General features: G+C 40.8%; 1 protein-coding gene across 1 annotated transcript in view; it reads right to left on the bottom strand.

Moving 5' to 3' along the window:
- Positions 1-3123: 3123 nt before the first annotated feature.
- PRMT7 (protein arginine methyltransferase 7) overlaps positions 3124-16963 on the bottom strand; it is a 45357-nt gene continuing 31517 nt past the window's right edge. Inside the window, exons 17-19 of the mRNA XM_081963343.1 lie at positions 10784-10880; positions 7296-9822; positions 3124-7152 (exon numbers count right to left, since the gene is read on the bottom strand). Coding sequence (XP_081819469.1) covers positions 9661-9822; positions 10784-10880 — 259 coding nt within the window. The 3' untranslated portion in view covers positions 3124-7152; positions 7296-9660. The remainder of the gene's footprint in view (positions 7153-7295; positions 9823-10783; positions 10881-16963) is intronic.

Here is a 16963-nt window from a genome sequence, read left to right as displayed (position 1 = left end):
TACCTTAGAGATATGCCATTTATTTATTATTAGACAAGGCAATCTTTTATTCTTTTTATCTGCCCTTCTCTTCACTAGGAAACAGATGCTCCATGGTCATATTAACCCAGTCTCTATGGTGGCTTGAAACCTAGTCTTCAAGCTATGTTTGGTTAGGACATGTTGATCTGGGTTTAGCCTGGGTTTATTCATTCCATCAAAGTCAACCCATCTCAGCCCAGTTTGAAGTTCGAACATGCAACTGGTTTCCATTCAGGGAGGGAGAGAGATTATGTAGACTTCAAGCATGTAATATAAAATGCCCACGTTAATTGTTCTCATTGATAACACAGATAAAATAAAAACTGGTCTTACCGAAGAACTCATATTCCTCCGTCCATAACCTGCACATATTTTAACTAAAAATATTTGTCTTTTAAACTATTGTATTGATAGGTTTAGAAAGCCTAAAAAAAAACTTTTTTTTTAATTTCAATGATTTTTCTGTATTGTATCCTTCTGAAAAATTAATGTTTTTATATGGTAAGCACATACAAACCTTCTGGCATTTTGGTTATTATTAATATATTATATTATTATTATTATATCTATATTAAAGAAAGCCAAATGGAAAAAAAAACTGTTTCATCCGTTTCTTTGTGGGACTTGAAAGGAGTGCAACCTGCAGATCTTCCAATGACAAGGAAGAACAAGGAATTTGGCCCCATTAATGATTTTATTACTTTTAAGAAACATACAAATGAAAACTAGCAGGAACCAACAGTAAGAAAGAAAGAAAAAAAATAGAGATGTGCAGAAAAAGATTTTTTTAAAGGAAAACAAAAAGATATTCAAAACCATGAATTCTGATCTCTTCTTCCAAGGATGTGAGAAATACTGATATTCAACTCTTAATTTAACACTATAATATAGTGTCCATTTCCCCCCAAAAAAAGAAATTTTCAAAAAAAAAAAATTAAATTTAACAATCATCAAATCCATGATTTCCCCCCATTTTCTGCAAAAAACAAGCACTTGACAAACAGTACAGTAGTCCTTGACTTATGACCACAATTGATCCCCAATTTTCTGTTGCTAAGTGAGACAGTTAAGTGAGTTTTGCCCATTTGATAACCTTTCTTACCACTGTTGTTACGGTAAGTGAATCACTGCACTGGTTAAGTTACCAACATAGTCATTAAACAAATCTGGCTTCCTCATTAACTTTGTCAGTAGGTCACAAACAAAACCCTGGGACACTGCAACCGTCATAAATATGAGTCATTTGCCAAGCACCTGAATTTTGATTGACAGTCAGCAATTTAAAATAGATCCTTCACTAAGCCAATTGGCAGTTTCAGCTGATAGACAAAGTTTATCCGAAGCCCATAACAATAGCAATAGCACTTAGACTTATATACCGCTTCACAGTGCTTTTACAGCCCTGTCTAAGCAGTTTACAGAGTCAGCATCTCTCACACACCCTAACAATTTGGATCCTCATTTTACCCACCTCGGAAGGATGGAAGGTTGAGTCAACCTTGAGCCTGATGAGATTCGATCTACCGAATTGCAGGCAGCCGGCAGTCAGCAGAAGTGGCCTGCAGTCCTGCATTCTAACCACGGCTCTGTAGTCTTTCTATATAGGTGGTATGTCTAGTCTAACAAAGAGAAGGACTAGGGGTGATGTGACAGCAGTCTTGCAGTACTTAAGGGTCTGTCAAAAAGAAGAGATAGTCAACCTACCCTGCAAAGCACCTGAAGGCAGGACAAGAAGCAACGGGTGGAAACTAATCAAAGACAGAAGCAACCTAGAACTAAGGAGAAATTTCCTGACAGTTAGAACAATTAACCAGTGGAACCGCTTGTCTCCAGAAGTTGTGAATGTTCCAACACTGGAGGTCTTTAAGAAGACATTGGACAGCCATTTGTCTGGATATTAACCACTATTATTTTCATAGACCAATATACAGTAGCTATTTAAAAACAAAAAACAAAACAAAACTTGTTCCCGCTTCAGATCTATAATACAGTGATGGCGAACCTATGGCAAACGTGCCACAGGTGGCACCCGGAGCCATTTGTCAGGGCAAGCAAGGCGCTGCCCTGTCAGCTGGCCAGCACGCATGTGCGCGCTGGCAAGCTGAATTCGCTCTTTTTTAAGGCCATTTTTCGCCCTCCCCAGGCTCCAGAGGCTTTGTAGGAGCCTGGGGAGGGCGAAAAGAGCCTTCCCCCGGAGGCCCCCCCAGAGGCTTCATGAGCTTCCCTGAAGCTTCCGGAGCCCAAAAAACCCACCCTACGGGCAAATCGGAAGTTCAGGATCGGACTTCCAGTTTGCTCGGAGGGTCATTTTGACTGCTCCAGAGGCTTCAGGGAAGCCTCTTGAAGGTCCCTGAAGCCTCCGGAGGGCTTCCGGGAGATCGGGGGAGGCTGTTTTTGCCCTCCCCATGCTCCTATAAAGCCTCTGGAGCCTGGGGAGGGCGATAAAAGCAGGCAAAAATGGGCAGCTGGCGCCTGTAGTGCACTCATGCGCACTGGGGGGGGTCGCACATTGCATTATGGGTGTGGCACGCCTGCACACGACCCCCCCCCCTGCGCTCTCCCCACTTATGGCACGCGAGCCAAAAAAGGTTCGCCATCGCTGCTACAATACATCATCTTGAGAAGTCCATCCTAGATTTACAAGCAGGTATTTCAAGAATAAATTTTCCAACAATGAGAACATTTAATCGGTGGAATGCCTTGCCTCTGGAGGTCGTGGATGCTCTGTCACTGGAGGCTTTCAAGAAGAGTTTGGACCACCATTTGAACGGAATGGTATGAAATCTCCTTCTTGAGCAGGGGATTGGACTAGAAGACCTCCAAGGTCCCCTCCAATCCTATTATTCTATGTTCTATATTCTCTCTCTCTTTTTCCAGTTGATTTATATATTTTCTCTTTACATACAATAAGTGCTTGGTGACTAGCATACTGTCTGAGTCAATTGGCTTACATACTAATACTTTTTAACATCCTAGTTTCTACCTCTGTCATCCAACCATTGATAAAACAAACCCCAAGTTCGAAAATACTTTGTGTCTCCTTTTTTCTTTTATCCTCAGTGTTAATCTGCCCATTTCTGCACAGTCTAATTTTTTTTAAAAAAATTACATCTTCTTCTGTAGGTGTTTTCCTCGTTTTTCCAGTATTGTGGAAATACGATTCTCACTGCTGTCAAAACATGCAATATCAAATATACATTTCCTTTATCATGTTTTTTCTGGTCTTATGCCTAACAAAAATAGTTCTGGCTTGTAATCTATATTACAAATAGGTTCTATATCCGTGATGGAGAACCTATGGCACGCGTGCCAGAGGTGGCATGCAGAGCCGTCTTGGTGGTCACATGCGCCATTGCCAGCTGTTCTTCCGGGTTTTATGTGCACCAGATCGCTGCTCTCCTCTGGGTTCCGGTGCTCTGGGACACATGTGCATGCATGCTCCAGTTTTGGCCCTCGGTGCCAAAAAGGTTAACCATCACAGTTCTATACTCTCTTGATAGGCCAACCTGGTCAGCTCAGGAATTCTGGGACTTGAAGTCCACAGGTTGTGAAACTGCCGTAGTCGTCCACCCCCGTCCTTGAGGCCAACCGTGATGCGGTCTTTGAAATAAAAGACAGGGAAACAATTCAACGGCCCTCTTCTTGAGATGCAACCTATAGTCACCGATTTTATCTAACTACTGCTGGAACGAATAAGGATCAATCGCACAGCCAAGCGTCTGAAGTCCACTGGGACCTTCCAAGACAGTTTCTTCACCCCTCTTTTCGAGGCTAATTGTTGTAGCAAAATCTCATTAAGCTGACATTTCTTCCTTAATAGATGAAAGTCTGACTGCTCTGTGGTTTACAGGTCGGCTCTTGAACAAGTTAGCATAGATTCAGAAGAGCTGCAAGCGGCCGAGACAGTTGAGAATAATCGAATCTCCCGAAAGCTGGCAGGCAGATCGCTTTGATCAATGGCAAAACAGCCACCCAAACCAACGATTCTGTTTTACAATTCTCTCCCTATGGCTGTATTTTTCACAGGCCGCCAATACGAAGCCTTGGAAATAGGTTGACCCAACATCCTCTCAACCCCCGATTCTTTAAAATGAGGAAGAAATCAATACAACGCTGGCTAATTGAACCAAGGAAATAAAATAAAAAAATCTAGTTTGCTTTTAATGAGCTCACACAGGGTACAGACTCTGACCGAAGCTTCCCAAGAGCTTGACGCAAACTCATTGTCCAGACTAAAAAAAACCTTTTCTTAATTTTCTGTGAATTCTGCTCATTCACATCCAGCAAAGTCTTTCAAGGGAGGATTTAGTGTCACAGACCTTATCTGGCTTGGAGAGCTGCCAGGCCGATATCTGGAAAACTTGGCAAAGAGTCTTGGAGGGTCACGAACCAATTAATCAAACTAATTGTCTCCTGCAAACTCCACTCCACTTTCGCTCCTCTTTTATTCCCTCTGGGAGGGACCATTCACTGTCCATCTGTGGCCTTACTCCCAAGTCAACCCCTGCTCTTTAGCTGTTCCCTTCGTCTGGCAACTCTGCACATGCGCACACTGGGAACAGGCTCCAGCTGTTCGTCTGCCTCACTGATCTCCGACTCTGTAGGCAGCTGATAACTGGCATATGGCCCTGGCCCCCTCTCTGCTTCCGACACAGAGCCCTCATCAGAGCCTTCCCCAGACTCCAGGACTGGCCCAGGTTCCTCTCCAACCTCCTCCCTGTCCGAATCAGCTGCTACTCCAATGGCAGGCCACTACATAAAAGTTTCTTTCAATTATACTCACTCTTACAGTTCTTGCGTGATTGGAAATGCTGGGCAGGACATATTACTGTGCATTCCTGATGGGGTGCAAACAGGGATATTTGGGGTGGGTGGGGGTGAGAGGCTCATGAAAATCACAAAGGAGGCCAACGGTGGGATGGAAGCCCTTTTTAAAATGGTTTGCATGTAAGATTCAAACTCAATCTTTCATTCTGGTCACAGACCAGAATAAAAACGAAAACCTTAAAATAAAACGGAGCGGAGCAATTAATGACCGTGTCTTGTAATGAATGGCGGAATTAAAATATGAAACAGGAATGGGGCCAGATGTAGGTAATTTTTTTTTGTCTGTTCTGGTGAAGCTGTCTGCTTTACCAAAAGGTCAAGGCTCCACCTTTTAAAAAATATTACTTTGATCATAAAAAGTAAAAAACAACAACAACCAAACGAAACAAAACAAAAGCATGCATTCGACACCAGCAACAACAAAAAAGGGGGAAAATGTGTACACAAAAAAAAGAGGAAAAAGAAATCAAATAAATTTAACATTTAACACATAGGATCCACAATGCTAGGTGCTGAAAAAAAAAAACCCAATATTCCCCTCGCCCATTACTCTAATCTTCAAATCCCTGTTAACCATCTGTTACTGTATTTAGCGCATAGAAAGTTATTATTCTTCCAAAAACTTTTTTTTTTCTAATCACAATCCAGTATCTTCACAACTTAAATTCGGTCCTCAGTCTTTTAAATGGAGATTAAATGAGTCTCTTTTGCAGGGACCACAGGTGGTTAAAGAATTTAAACAGGTACTTTAAGACTATTTTAATAATAACTAGCTGATAAGCCGTCATTGCCCAGGTATTTATTTATAGGGGGAAAATGTCCGGACCAAACATAATTTCTAATGTTGGATTTTTTCCCCCTTACCAGAGGGAGCCCCCTTGTGGAGTACCGTGAAGCCGTTACCATGGCAACTCCACTGCGCTGCACAAAGGGGTGGGCTTTGGCAGAGACTACTGCCGGTTTGCTCAGGGGAGCGCCACGCGCGCATGCGCAGTAGAATTAAAACTGCTCTGCGCGTACGCAGAAGCAAAAACAAGATTGTGATAACTACAGCGCCACCGGGAGAACCGGTTCGGGGTTGTGGCATGCCTGGGTCGCTGCCGGTTCCAGCAACTCAGGCCGTCAAGCTACTACCAGTTCAGCAGAACCATCCCGAACCAGTAGGAACCCACCACTGGCTGTACAGTAGAAGCCAGAAGCTATTTTAAGGCACAACAGGCTGTATCTTAACAAAACGCAGGTGTGTCTTATCTCCACAGTATTTATTTCCAGAGAGTAAGCCATCTGTGTACCAAGTTTGGCTGAAATTGCTCGAGGCATTCCAGAGTTATGCTGGAACACACAACACAGAAACACACACACAGAGCCATTTAAGGGAACCAATCAGACGAGAGTTTGGGATGCTTATAAGGCTGTGATACGAGGGTCAAGGCTCCACTTTGATGCCACATCAGTGATATACATTCAGAGATATGGTACTATACAGTAGTTTAGCTCCAAATGAGTGCCCAGGGCAATGTTAGAAGGGAGCAGGAAGTGGGTATATGCTGTAATTAGGGAAAAAAATAGAACTTGAAATGGAAGGAGCTTAATTATTCATTTGAGAACTTCAAACGATTCCTCCCAAAATAAACAAACAAGAGAAGCAAGGGAACTGGCAAACAGATGCAACAAAGAAGAATTCTGTATATTAGAACTCCGGAGTCTATTTAAGCTCACGCCTACTGCTTCGGTGACTCCATCCAGCCACCTCATTCTCTGCCATCCCCTTCTTCTTCTTTTGCCCTCCATCTTTCCCAGCATTCGGCTCTTCTCCAGGGAGTCCTTCCTTCTCATCAGGTGGCCCAAGTATTTTGAGTTTCCTCTTCAGGATCTGGCCTTCTAAAGAGCAGTCAACATAGCTAATGGTGATGTCTTAAGCACTTTTTTTCTGTTCCACTGAAATGGAATTGGGTTTCTGGCATAGATATACGTGTTAAAACCTAGCTAGCATTCGTTGCAGGAATTTGGAACTTAAGTGCATGACTAGCCAAGGGACAAGGTCACACATATGTGCCAGGCTGGGCAACATCTCTTGTTGTTTCAAAATAATGGGAAAAGACAATGGTACCGTTCTGAACAGTTCTGCTCCATTCTCTCTATGACTCCTGGGGACATTGGCTTGGAAACTGTATAGCAAGGCAGCACAAGCAGCTTACCAATTTCTTGGAAAATGTGTTTCATTTCAAAGTATTGGTTTTGATGCATGGAGACTGACATGCAATCTTAGCTATCTTTGCTCTGTATGTCCTACAACGTGGTGTACTCTCTAAAGCAGTGTTTCTCAAACTTGGCGACTTTAAGTCCTGTGGACTTCAACTCCCAGAATTCCCCAGCCAGCTATGCTGGCTGGGGGATTCTGGGAGTTGAAGTCCACAGGACTTAAAGTCGCCAAGTTTGAGAAACACTGCTCTAAAGGGAGTGTTGGATTGTAGCCTTCTGAAGTCTCATCTCATTGTTTTTGTCATTCGGCAATAAAGTGGTTTTAAAAGTGTTACGATGTAGGCTAAATCAGCATTATAGAATAACAGAGTCGGAAGAGACCCTGGAGGTCTTCTAGTCCAACCCCCTTTCTCTAGCAGAAAATTCTATACCATTTCAAACGGATGCCCAATCTCTTCTTAAAAACCTCCAATGATGGAGCGCCCACAACTTCTGGTAGCAAGCTGTTCCACTGGTTAATTGTTCTCACTGTTAGGAAATTCCTCCTTACTTCTAGGATGATTCTCTTCTTGATTAGTTTACATCCATTGCTTCTTGTTCAGCCTTGGGGTGTTTTGGAGAATAGGTTGCCCTCCGCCACCGCTTCCTTGTGGCAGCCCCTTAGATATTGAAACATGCTATCACGTTTCCCCTAATCCCTCTTTTCTTTTCTTTTTCTTGTTTTCTTTTCATTAAACTAGATATACCCTCAGGTGCTTTAAGAATAGGTCCCATAAATCCCATCTTCTCTGTGACAGCCCATCAACCATTGGAAGACGGCTATTGTATCACTCGTTCAGGAAGATGTTAAAGGTAAAGCTTCCCCTCGCACATATCTGCTAGTCGTTCCCGACTCTAGCGGGTGGTGCTCATCTCCGTTTCAAAGCCGAATTGTCACACTCCATAGCTCTCCACAAAATCTTAAGGATTTGATATGCTGGGAAGACGACCCCCAAAACTGTCTGGAAGTCAAAAGATCACCAGCTTTCAACTTTTGAGATATTGAAGATTTCCATCACCTCCCTTTCAAACCTTCCCTTTGGTTTGAAACCAAAAAAAAGGTGGTACCGTAGAAATTTACATAGATACGTGCAATTTTAATGTTGCATTGGGTTTTGTGAGGTCATTTCATCACGCTTCTCTACTATGGAATTATTGGCTTTTATCTTCGTCCGGTGGATCCCCCCCACCCCCACCTCCAGCTGCACGAATGCCGGCTTGCCAGCAGCGATCCGATCACCCTCAAACAATGGCCAAATGTATGTCATTCAATAAAAGCTCACACAGAAATGCGCTGTGGATTTTGACACTTGCAGTTTGAACATATTGAATTGACCAAGGCGTTAGTAGCTTTTGGAAGTGATGATCAACGCAGACAGCTGCATTTTTCGAAGGTCTGCCTGTTCAAACTTCATAAATTGCCAAGTTATTATTTTATGCATCAAAGACACACTGGGGCAATAAAAAAATTCTATTCTATTCTATTCTATTTCCATTCCATTCCATTGCTATTCTATTCCATATTTTCTTTTGTTTTCTATTCTATTCTGTTCTATTCTATTCCATATTTTCTTTTGTTTTCTATTCTATTCCTACTCCTATTCCCTATTCTATTCTATATTTTTCTATTGTTTTCTATTCCTATTCTATTCTATTCAATTGCATTCTGTTCCATTCCATATTTTCATTTCTATTGCATTCTACTGTATTCTATTCTATTCCATATTTTTTCTATTATTTCCTATTCTTATTCTATTCTATGCCATATTTTCATTTCTATTGCATTCTACTGTATTCTATTATATTCTATTCCATTCTATTCTATTTTTTCTCTTCGGTTCTGAAATTGGACAGCTTAGCTGGTCTGATTTCTCTTACACTGGCATCCGCCAGAGCCCAGTGAGATCATTTCCAACAAGATCAGTGTGTCAAATGCCTTAAATCAATTCTGACTGACCTTTAAACTAAACGGCTGATGGGCAAAGGAGTTTGGGAAGTTGCAATCTAAAACTCTGAAGGGGCTCGAGTTGACTAACTCAATGGTGGCTCACTTCCTGAGACTAAGTATACTCCTGGCAGTGGTGGGATTCAGCCAGTTCGTACCTATTTGGGAGAACCGGTTGTTAACTTTCTAAGCAGTTCGGAAAACTGGTTGTTGGAAGAAATCTCCTTTTGCTTTTTTCCACTTTACAGGGCTAATCCTGTAAGGAAGGCAGGAAGGGAACATCCCGGTGTTGTTTCTAACCTAATCTTTATTGCCCTCCTTACAGAAACTGCCTCTCCGGTTAATCCTTATTCCATTGTAACAGCTAAGCGCCCATCGACCTGAGTGACATTGAGTTGGCCACGCCCACCCAGTCACATGACCACCGAGCCACGCCTACCCAACTGGCCCTTAGGGCAGAGACCCGGTTGTTGAATTATTTGAATCCCACCACTGACCCCTGGAGCCCATCCCTTCACAAAGCTGCCGACTTATTAAATCTGTCTGTGGATGTATTTATTGATCAAGCTAAAAGGGAAACAAATGTTCTTTTTTTTTCATATCCCCCCCCAAAAAGGGCTACTATATTAAACTAAATGTTTAAAGTCCATGTTAACCTCCCCTGTCGCTGGGTTGAAGCTCACAGCGTATGCAACTGCTGAGGCAGCACTGACAGGAGAATTTGGTTCAAGAGCCGCGTTGAAGAAATAGACAGCCTGCTTGCAGTGAGGAGTCCATTGACAATAATCCTGCATAGAAAAGAACCAAGAACAATCAGGTGGGAAAGTAAGCGAAGGTGTCAAAGATCCACAGATGTCGTTTTTCTTAGCATATTAGAATAAAGAATAGAACAGAACAGAATAGAATAGAATATTGGAATAAAGAATAAAATAGAAAAGAAAAGAAAATATGGAATAGAATAGATCATATGGAATAAAATAGAATAGAATAGAAAAGAAAATATGGAATAGAATAGATAATATGGAATAGAATAGAATAGAATAGAATAGAACTGAACAGACTAGGAGTTTGTTCAGTGCTGTCATTTAGTGAATGATTTCTAGATGAATGATTGTAGGTTGGAAGACATTATGACTTGACCTATTGACTGCAATGACTTACAACCAAAATTCCGGTTGTATTTGTAATTGTATTTATAATTAAAAATCTACTCATATTATCGGGCTTTTTTTTTGTCTACTATAGTAATAATTCGGCTTTTTTTCTTTGCATTATATTTTATGTGCCATGATTATATTGCAACTTACTATGTTTTACAGAACAAAGGTATTTTTAGTTCACTCTAAACCCCACAACTGCTCCTGAAGCCTCCAAGCATTTCGATCGAAATGCGTCCCAATTCAACTTTACGTCCCATCAACTCCAATCTACATCGGTAGTAAATCCTGTTCTCTGTTGTAGGTCCTTAGTAAGCCTGTCCATCCTAACCACGCTGCACAATACGCTCTGCAGAAGCTTCCAATCACACAACATCCCGTTTAATTATAACGGCAGATTCACCACTATTAATCTGTCTCCTGCGTTATTTCCGCCAACTACTACAATTGAATTCGTTCCAAATGTGCTCAAAATTACTCACTGGAACGGAGTAGAATTGATGGTATTTTTCTTTTCTTTTCTATAGAGCAATTTAATATGATGGCTGTCCAAACTCCTTGTGCAGCAGAGTTGAAATAAAACATAACCAACCTTTTCATTGGAATCCTGCACAAGTCCTGTGCTGATGGAAATGTTAGGTGCCAGATGGTATTCCATCCACAGAACAGCTCCGTGACTCTTCGCACACCTGCAAATATATATACATATATACATATGTGGCTAAGACTTCTGCCTAAGATATAATACAGCCCAGGTTCGAATCCCAATAAGGGTATGGCTAGCTGATGAGAGCTAATTAGCTCGAAATAGATCTATACTAGTCTCCCTTTATTTATTTATCAGTACAAATACAACACAAATATAAAAAGGCAACATTAAAAATAAAAATATGGTTTTCTGCCTGCATGGTCTTCTGTGATAAGTCGAAGGACAGAAATGAGGGAGTAGTGACCTTCCTCCCATATTTAGGCATACCAGGGGTTGTAACACAAATACATACCTATTTCCCTGGCTCAACTGATAAGGAGTCGAGCCTGTGGCTTAGTGGCTAAGACTTCTGCCTAAGATATAATACAGCCCAGGTTCAAATCCCAGTAAGGGTATGGCTAGCTGATGAGAGCTAATTAGCTCGAAATAGATCTATACTAGTCTCCCTTTATTTATTTATCAGTACAAATACAACACACACACACACACACACATATATATATATCTCCTTAAATATCAATTTCCTGCAAACGCTGAAGAACACCGATAGACCAACACATGCATTATGCAGTGTACAAAACTCCTTTTGAAATATGAACAGTATTTTCCTTTATCAGAAATCTAGACAAAAGGACAAAGATGAACCTATTTTGAGGGCAAACATATGCTAAAAGGACCATTTAAAATGACTTATGGTTTACTTTCCCATTATGTTAAAATGTAAGTCTTAATCAAGATCAAGCACTGTCTGCCAAACAAACTGTCTATTTTTCAGAACTGAAGAGAAAGTTTCAGAGAAATCTTGATACAGGGGGTTTAAAATAATCAGGTAGAAAAAACAGCATGGAAAGGAACAAGGCAAGGATAATTCACATTAGAAAGTTCTGTTCTCCGGGATGGATAGGAATATAGTTCTCAAAACAATGCTGTATTCTGTTAACACTTCAGGACATTCCGATCTACCATAAATAATAAGCTTTTTGGAAAATGAAGTATTGCTAGAAGACAACAGCTCAGGACGAAAGAGCAGAAAATAATCTATCAGCCAGCCGCAGAAACTAATATATATTGCGGTCTTCTTCGTCACTTTTCTTAAAAATTGCAAAGGTACGAGAGCTTTCATATGTCTGTTTCATATTTTCAGAATATATATTTGAAGAGAGAGAGAAGGATTCAAATTATTGCTTCTAAGTTTGAATTCATAATGCCTTCAGGAGGTGTTACCAAGAAGACTGATTGCAAGTCCATATTCTCCTTGCTTAAAAGCATGTTTTCTGCCAGTTCTCGGAATGCAACGTTTTCATTACATCTTCTATTTGTCTAGATAGATGATAGATAGATAGATAGATAGATAGATAGATAGATAGATAGATAGATGATAGATAGATAGATAGATAGATAGAGAGACAGACAGACAGACAGACAGACAGCAAAAGCACACATTTTACATTATAGACTCTTCAACAGCAAAAGCTATCAATTTCCCAGACTTAGCAAAGTGATACTTCTCCATAGTAGGGCACTCATTATATCCTAAAATAGTGTCCAAAGGCTTTCGTAACGTTTGGAAAATACTGCAATCACACTACAATGTGATGATTAAAAAAACAAAAACAGGGGCACCATCTAGAGACTGAAAAGTTTAAGGATTATTAGATGATGCAAAATAACTAAAAATAAGGCATTTCAGCAGGCTAAGAGTCAAGGAATTTGAGGATGAGTATTGGAGTATAGTTAGCATAGTTTACTTTATTGTCATTGCCCCTCGTACGACGAAATTAAATGCCACCTTCAGTGTACACTATATATATAAAAAGACATGTCCTTCACATTCTATACAATTGAATTGAAAACCCCTGATACTGCATTAATATTACATTATACCGTAGAATTCAATATAGTTCCTGCCCTGGGATAAAGCTGTTTTTCAGGCTATTTGTCCTTGTTTTAATTATCCTGTACCGTCTGCCAGATGGTAATAGTTCAAAAAAAAAAAAAAGGTACCCAGGATGAGATGGGTCTTTAAGAACGTTTTGAACTTTCTTAAGACATCGGGAACTATAAAGCTCTTCCAAAGAGGGGAGAGGGCAACCCCTGATCCTCTGGGCAATGACGTTGACCCTCTGGAGCGCTCTCCTATCTGCCACTGTGCAATTGGCAAACCATACGCAGGTGCAGTAAGTTAAAATACTCTCTACGGTGCAGCGGTAGGAGGTCACCAGAAGTTTTGCATTCAGTTGTTGTTTCAGGTAGTATCACCTCTGCTGGGCCCTTTTGACCAGGGCAGCAATGTGAGCGCCCCAGGTCAGGTCCTCTTTTAGGACAACACCCAGAAACTTAAAACTGGCCCCTTGCTCCACTCGGTCTCCATTGCTAAGCAAGGGCTGGATGTCTAATCTCTTCCTTCTAAAGTCCACTATAAGCTCCTTGGTCTTATTGGTGTTAAGGGCCAAGTTATTGTCTCCACACCACGAAAGGAACTGGTCCACCTTATCTCGATAAGGCAGATCCAGGAAAAAAAGAAAATCAAGTTCTTTGCATTAACAATGTTTAAATTGTAAGTTTGGCACTTGCTACCTGGCACATTCCCTCCCAAAATACAAGGACTGGAATATTTTTCAAAAGGAAATGGTTCCTCCTTCTTCCTTTTGGTTTTGTGAAAGAAATCAAAAGTACTTTCCCAAAGATTTTTTTTTAACTAAAAGACAACTGAACTTTCTTTTCCCTTGAATACATTTCACTTCTCATCCAAGCAGCTTCTTCAATTCTGATTGAATGGTTCCTTCAGTCAGAACTGAAGAAGCTTCTTGGATGAGAAGTGAAATGTCTTCAGGGAAAAACAAAGAAAGTCCAGTTGCTTCTTGAAGAGTGTACCTTTGGGACAACCATGACCTGAATGACTGAGAATCTCCATAAGACATTTTGTTGGGTACTTTCTGGTTTTAATAGTGTTAGGATGATTTGGGATTTTCTAAAACATTTACATTCCTTGTCGCAAAACAAACAAACCAACCCCAAGAAAGTCCAATTGCTTTTTGGAAAAGCACGTTTAAGAAAACCATGATCTGGATGACTGAGAAACTCCACAGACATTTACGCCCCTTCTACTTTGCATTAAATGCTTGGTTATTGCCAGATAAAGTAGTTTAACTACCAGAAGGAAATTCTTCCTCATTTGATTTCAGGGAAAAGAATCTCAAAAAGAATATTAAAACGCCCAACTTCTTGCCATGATGAATTACATGATATTTTCTCAAAAAACTACATTGGATGTTTAAATAAGGATCACGCTGCAGACAAATATTGATTTTTACGGCATATTCCAGCATTTTACAGCTGGTGCAGCAATAACACCGTAATTGGGTGCAACGATAACCCCACAGACTCTGTATATGTTTCAGAAAGACATGTTCAGCCAGGCAACAGATGGCTTGTATTTGGAAAGGAGAAATAAACATCGTTATAAATCAAACCATTCATATGGTACCAGATAATTTATACATTATTCATTGAGAACAATATGTTACCTCATATGTGAGAGATTGTTTTCATTAAGCTATGACACTGCAAAACGAGCTTATTTTTAAGGAAGAGTTCCTTCTAAACTTTAGAATCTAAAGGATCAAAGTCCCTTTTATTTCAGTTCCCAAACATTGCGTCCTCTACCTAGTAAGTGATGGCGAACCTTTTCGACACAGAGGGCTCAAACAGGAATGCGCATGCATGCACATGCATGCCGGAGCACTGGAAACCCAAAGATCAGCTTCCCAGTGCGCACATGTCTGTTTTTTGGGCCGTTTTACAGGACATTTTGGGACTGTTTTCAGGCTGTTTTGGGGCCATTTTCAGACTGTTTTTTGGCTCGAAAACGGCCTATAAAACAGCCTGAAAAACGCCCCCCCAAAAGGCCCGCAAACAGCCCCAAAAATGGCCTGTTTTTTTAAACCAGAAGAGCAACTGGTGATGGCAGGTTCACCATCATGGACCTTGTAGGTACCGTACTTAGCAGGATACAGAATAAGGTTATTACAGGTAGTTTTCAACCTAAAACCACAATGGAGCCCAAATTTTCTTGATACTAAGCAAGAGCTTTGTTAAGTGAGCTTTCTCCCATTTTACGACCTTTCCTGACACAGTTGCCAAGTGAACCACGGCAGTTGTCAAGTTCATAACACGGCTGTTAAGTGAATCTGACTCCCCCATCGACTTTGCTTGTTGGAAGGCTGCCAAAGGGATCACGTGACCCTGGGGACACGAAGATGAATCAGCTGCCAAGCATCTGAATTTTGATCAGGTGACCACGGGGCTGCTGCAACGGTCGTAAATGTGACAAATGGTCCTGAGTCACTTTTTGTACAGTGCCATTGTAACTTCAAACAGTCACTAAATGAACTGTTCTAAGTCGAGAAGTATTTGTGACTCAAATGTATATAAAAATCTGCTTTAAAACAAAGGGCAAACAAAGAATAGAGTAGAGTAGAGTAGAGTAGAGTAGCACAGAGTAGAGTAGAGTAGAGTAGAGTAGAGTAGCGTAGAATAGAACAGAGTAGAGTAGAGTAGAGTAGAGTAGAATAGAATAGAGTAACAGAGTTGGAAGGGAACTTGGAGGTCTATCAATGAAGATTTTCAATAATAGACTGGACAACCATTTCTCTGGAATAGTGTAAGGTTTCCTGCTTGAGGTGGGGGGATGGGGGGTGGACTAGAAGATCTCCTAGGTCCCTTCCAAGCCAGTTATTCTATGTTATGATAAGCTTACTATGATCAACGACAGATACAAGGAACGAATGGCTAATAAAAGACAGGGCTATAAACTTGGGATACAACTTAAGACAGGGGTGTCCAAACTTGGGAACTTTAAGACTTGTGGACTTCGACTTCCGGTTGTTCCTGGTGCCGATGGCAGGCTTTTTTTGAGCCTGTCAGATCAAGAGACAGTTAGAGGTGTTTTTTTACGATCTTTAACACCTCGGACACTCGTAAATTCTTGGAATTTATGAGGGGGAGATTCAGCTGCTGGGTTGAGCCCTCGTGTACCCTCCGGAGTCCGGAGTCCGACGAGGTTTGCCCCCCTTCGCAGTTGTTGTATTCTCCTGCCTTTTTGATAACCTCTGCTAATTAGCAGAACCAGTCGCCGGGAACAGCCTTAACATCTTAACATCTTAACATCCCAAGAAGAAAGCAAGACTTTTGCAAGTATTTTAAGTTTTAATTGGGGGAAGAAAAAAAAAATCTCTTTAAAAAGAACGCTACTGCTGAGTTCGAGAGGCGTGGGCTTAGAACAAAGGATTCAAAATGGCGTTGATTTATAGCTGAAAACCTACAGAAAACGAAAGCTAATTACCTGCTGATAGCCGGGGCAGTAAAGGCGGAACGGCTGAAACAACCCTAACTATTAACAATCTTTAAGCCAGTTTACATAACCTGAACTACTTAAATGTCAAAGTTTTAATTTCGAGCAACTTAGAAAGAAACATTTGCAAGTATTAATTTACAGTTGAATACCTAAGGAAAACGAAAGTTAATTGAATGGTGACAGCTAGAGGCGGCTGTAAGAATTATTAATTATGGCAATGGAACAAAAAGCCTCATCGGGTGCTACAATAAATTATCAGGATTTCAAGGACTTTATAAGGGAAGAAAATGCTTTTTTACGCAAAGAAATTAAGGAGGTTAAAGAAATGGTTCAGGATACCATTAAAAAACATGATCAACTTGATAAAAAATTACACACTTTAGCCACAGGTCTGTCAGAAGTTGTTCTTAAGGTGGACAGCAAAGTTGATCGTCTGGCTTTGGATTTGGAAACTAAAACGAAGGAAACAGATTTGAAATTTGTTGAAATGGAGGGGAATATGCAGAGGATGGATAAGGAGATTATCATGATGCAATTCAGATCTATGGAGTACGCTGTTAGACTGAGGGGTATCAGAGAAAACCCTAGAGAGGACTTAAGAAAAGTTTGTGCTGATGCTCTGGCCACGTTATTGAAGATCCAGGATTCTTCTGAGATTTTTGCAAGGATTGACAAAATTTACAGAGTTAATTCACGTATTGCATCAC

This window comes from Natrix helvetica (genome assembly GCF_964273705.1).
Source record: "Natrix helvetica genome assembly, chromosome: 10".
Lineage (NCBI taxonomy): Eukaryota > Metazoa > Chordata > Lepidosauria > Squamata > Natricidae > Natrix > Natrix helvetica.
The sequence above is the reverse complement of the archived record's forward strand: the minus strand, read 5'-3'. Positions and strand labels throughout refer to the sequence as shown.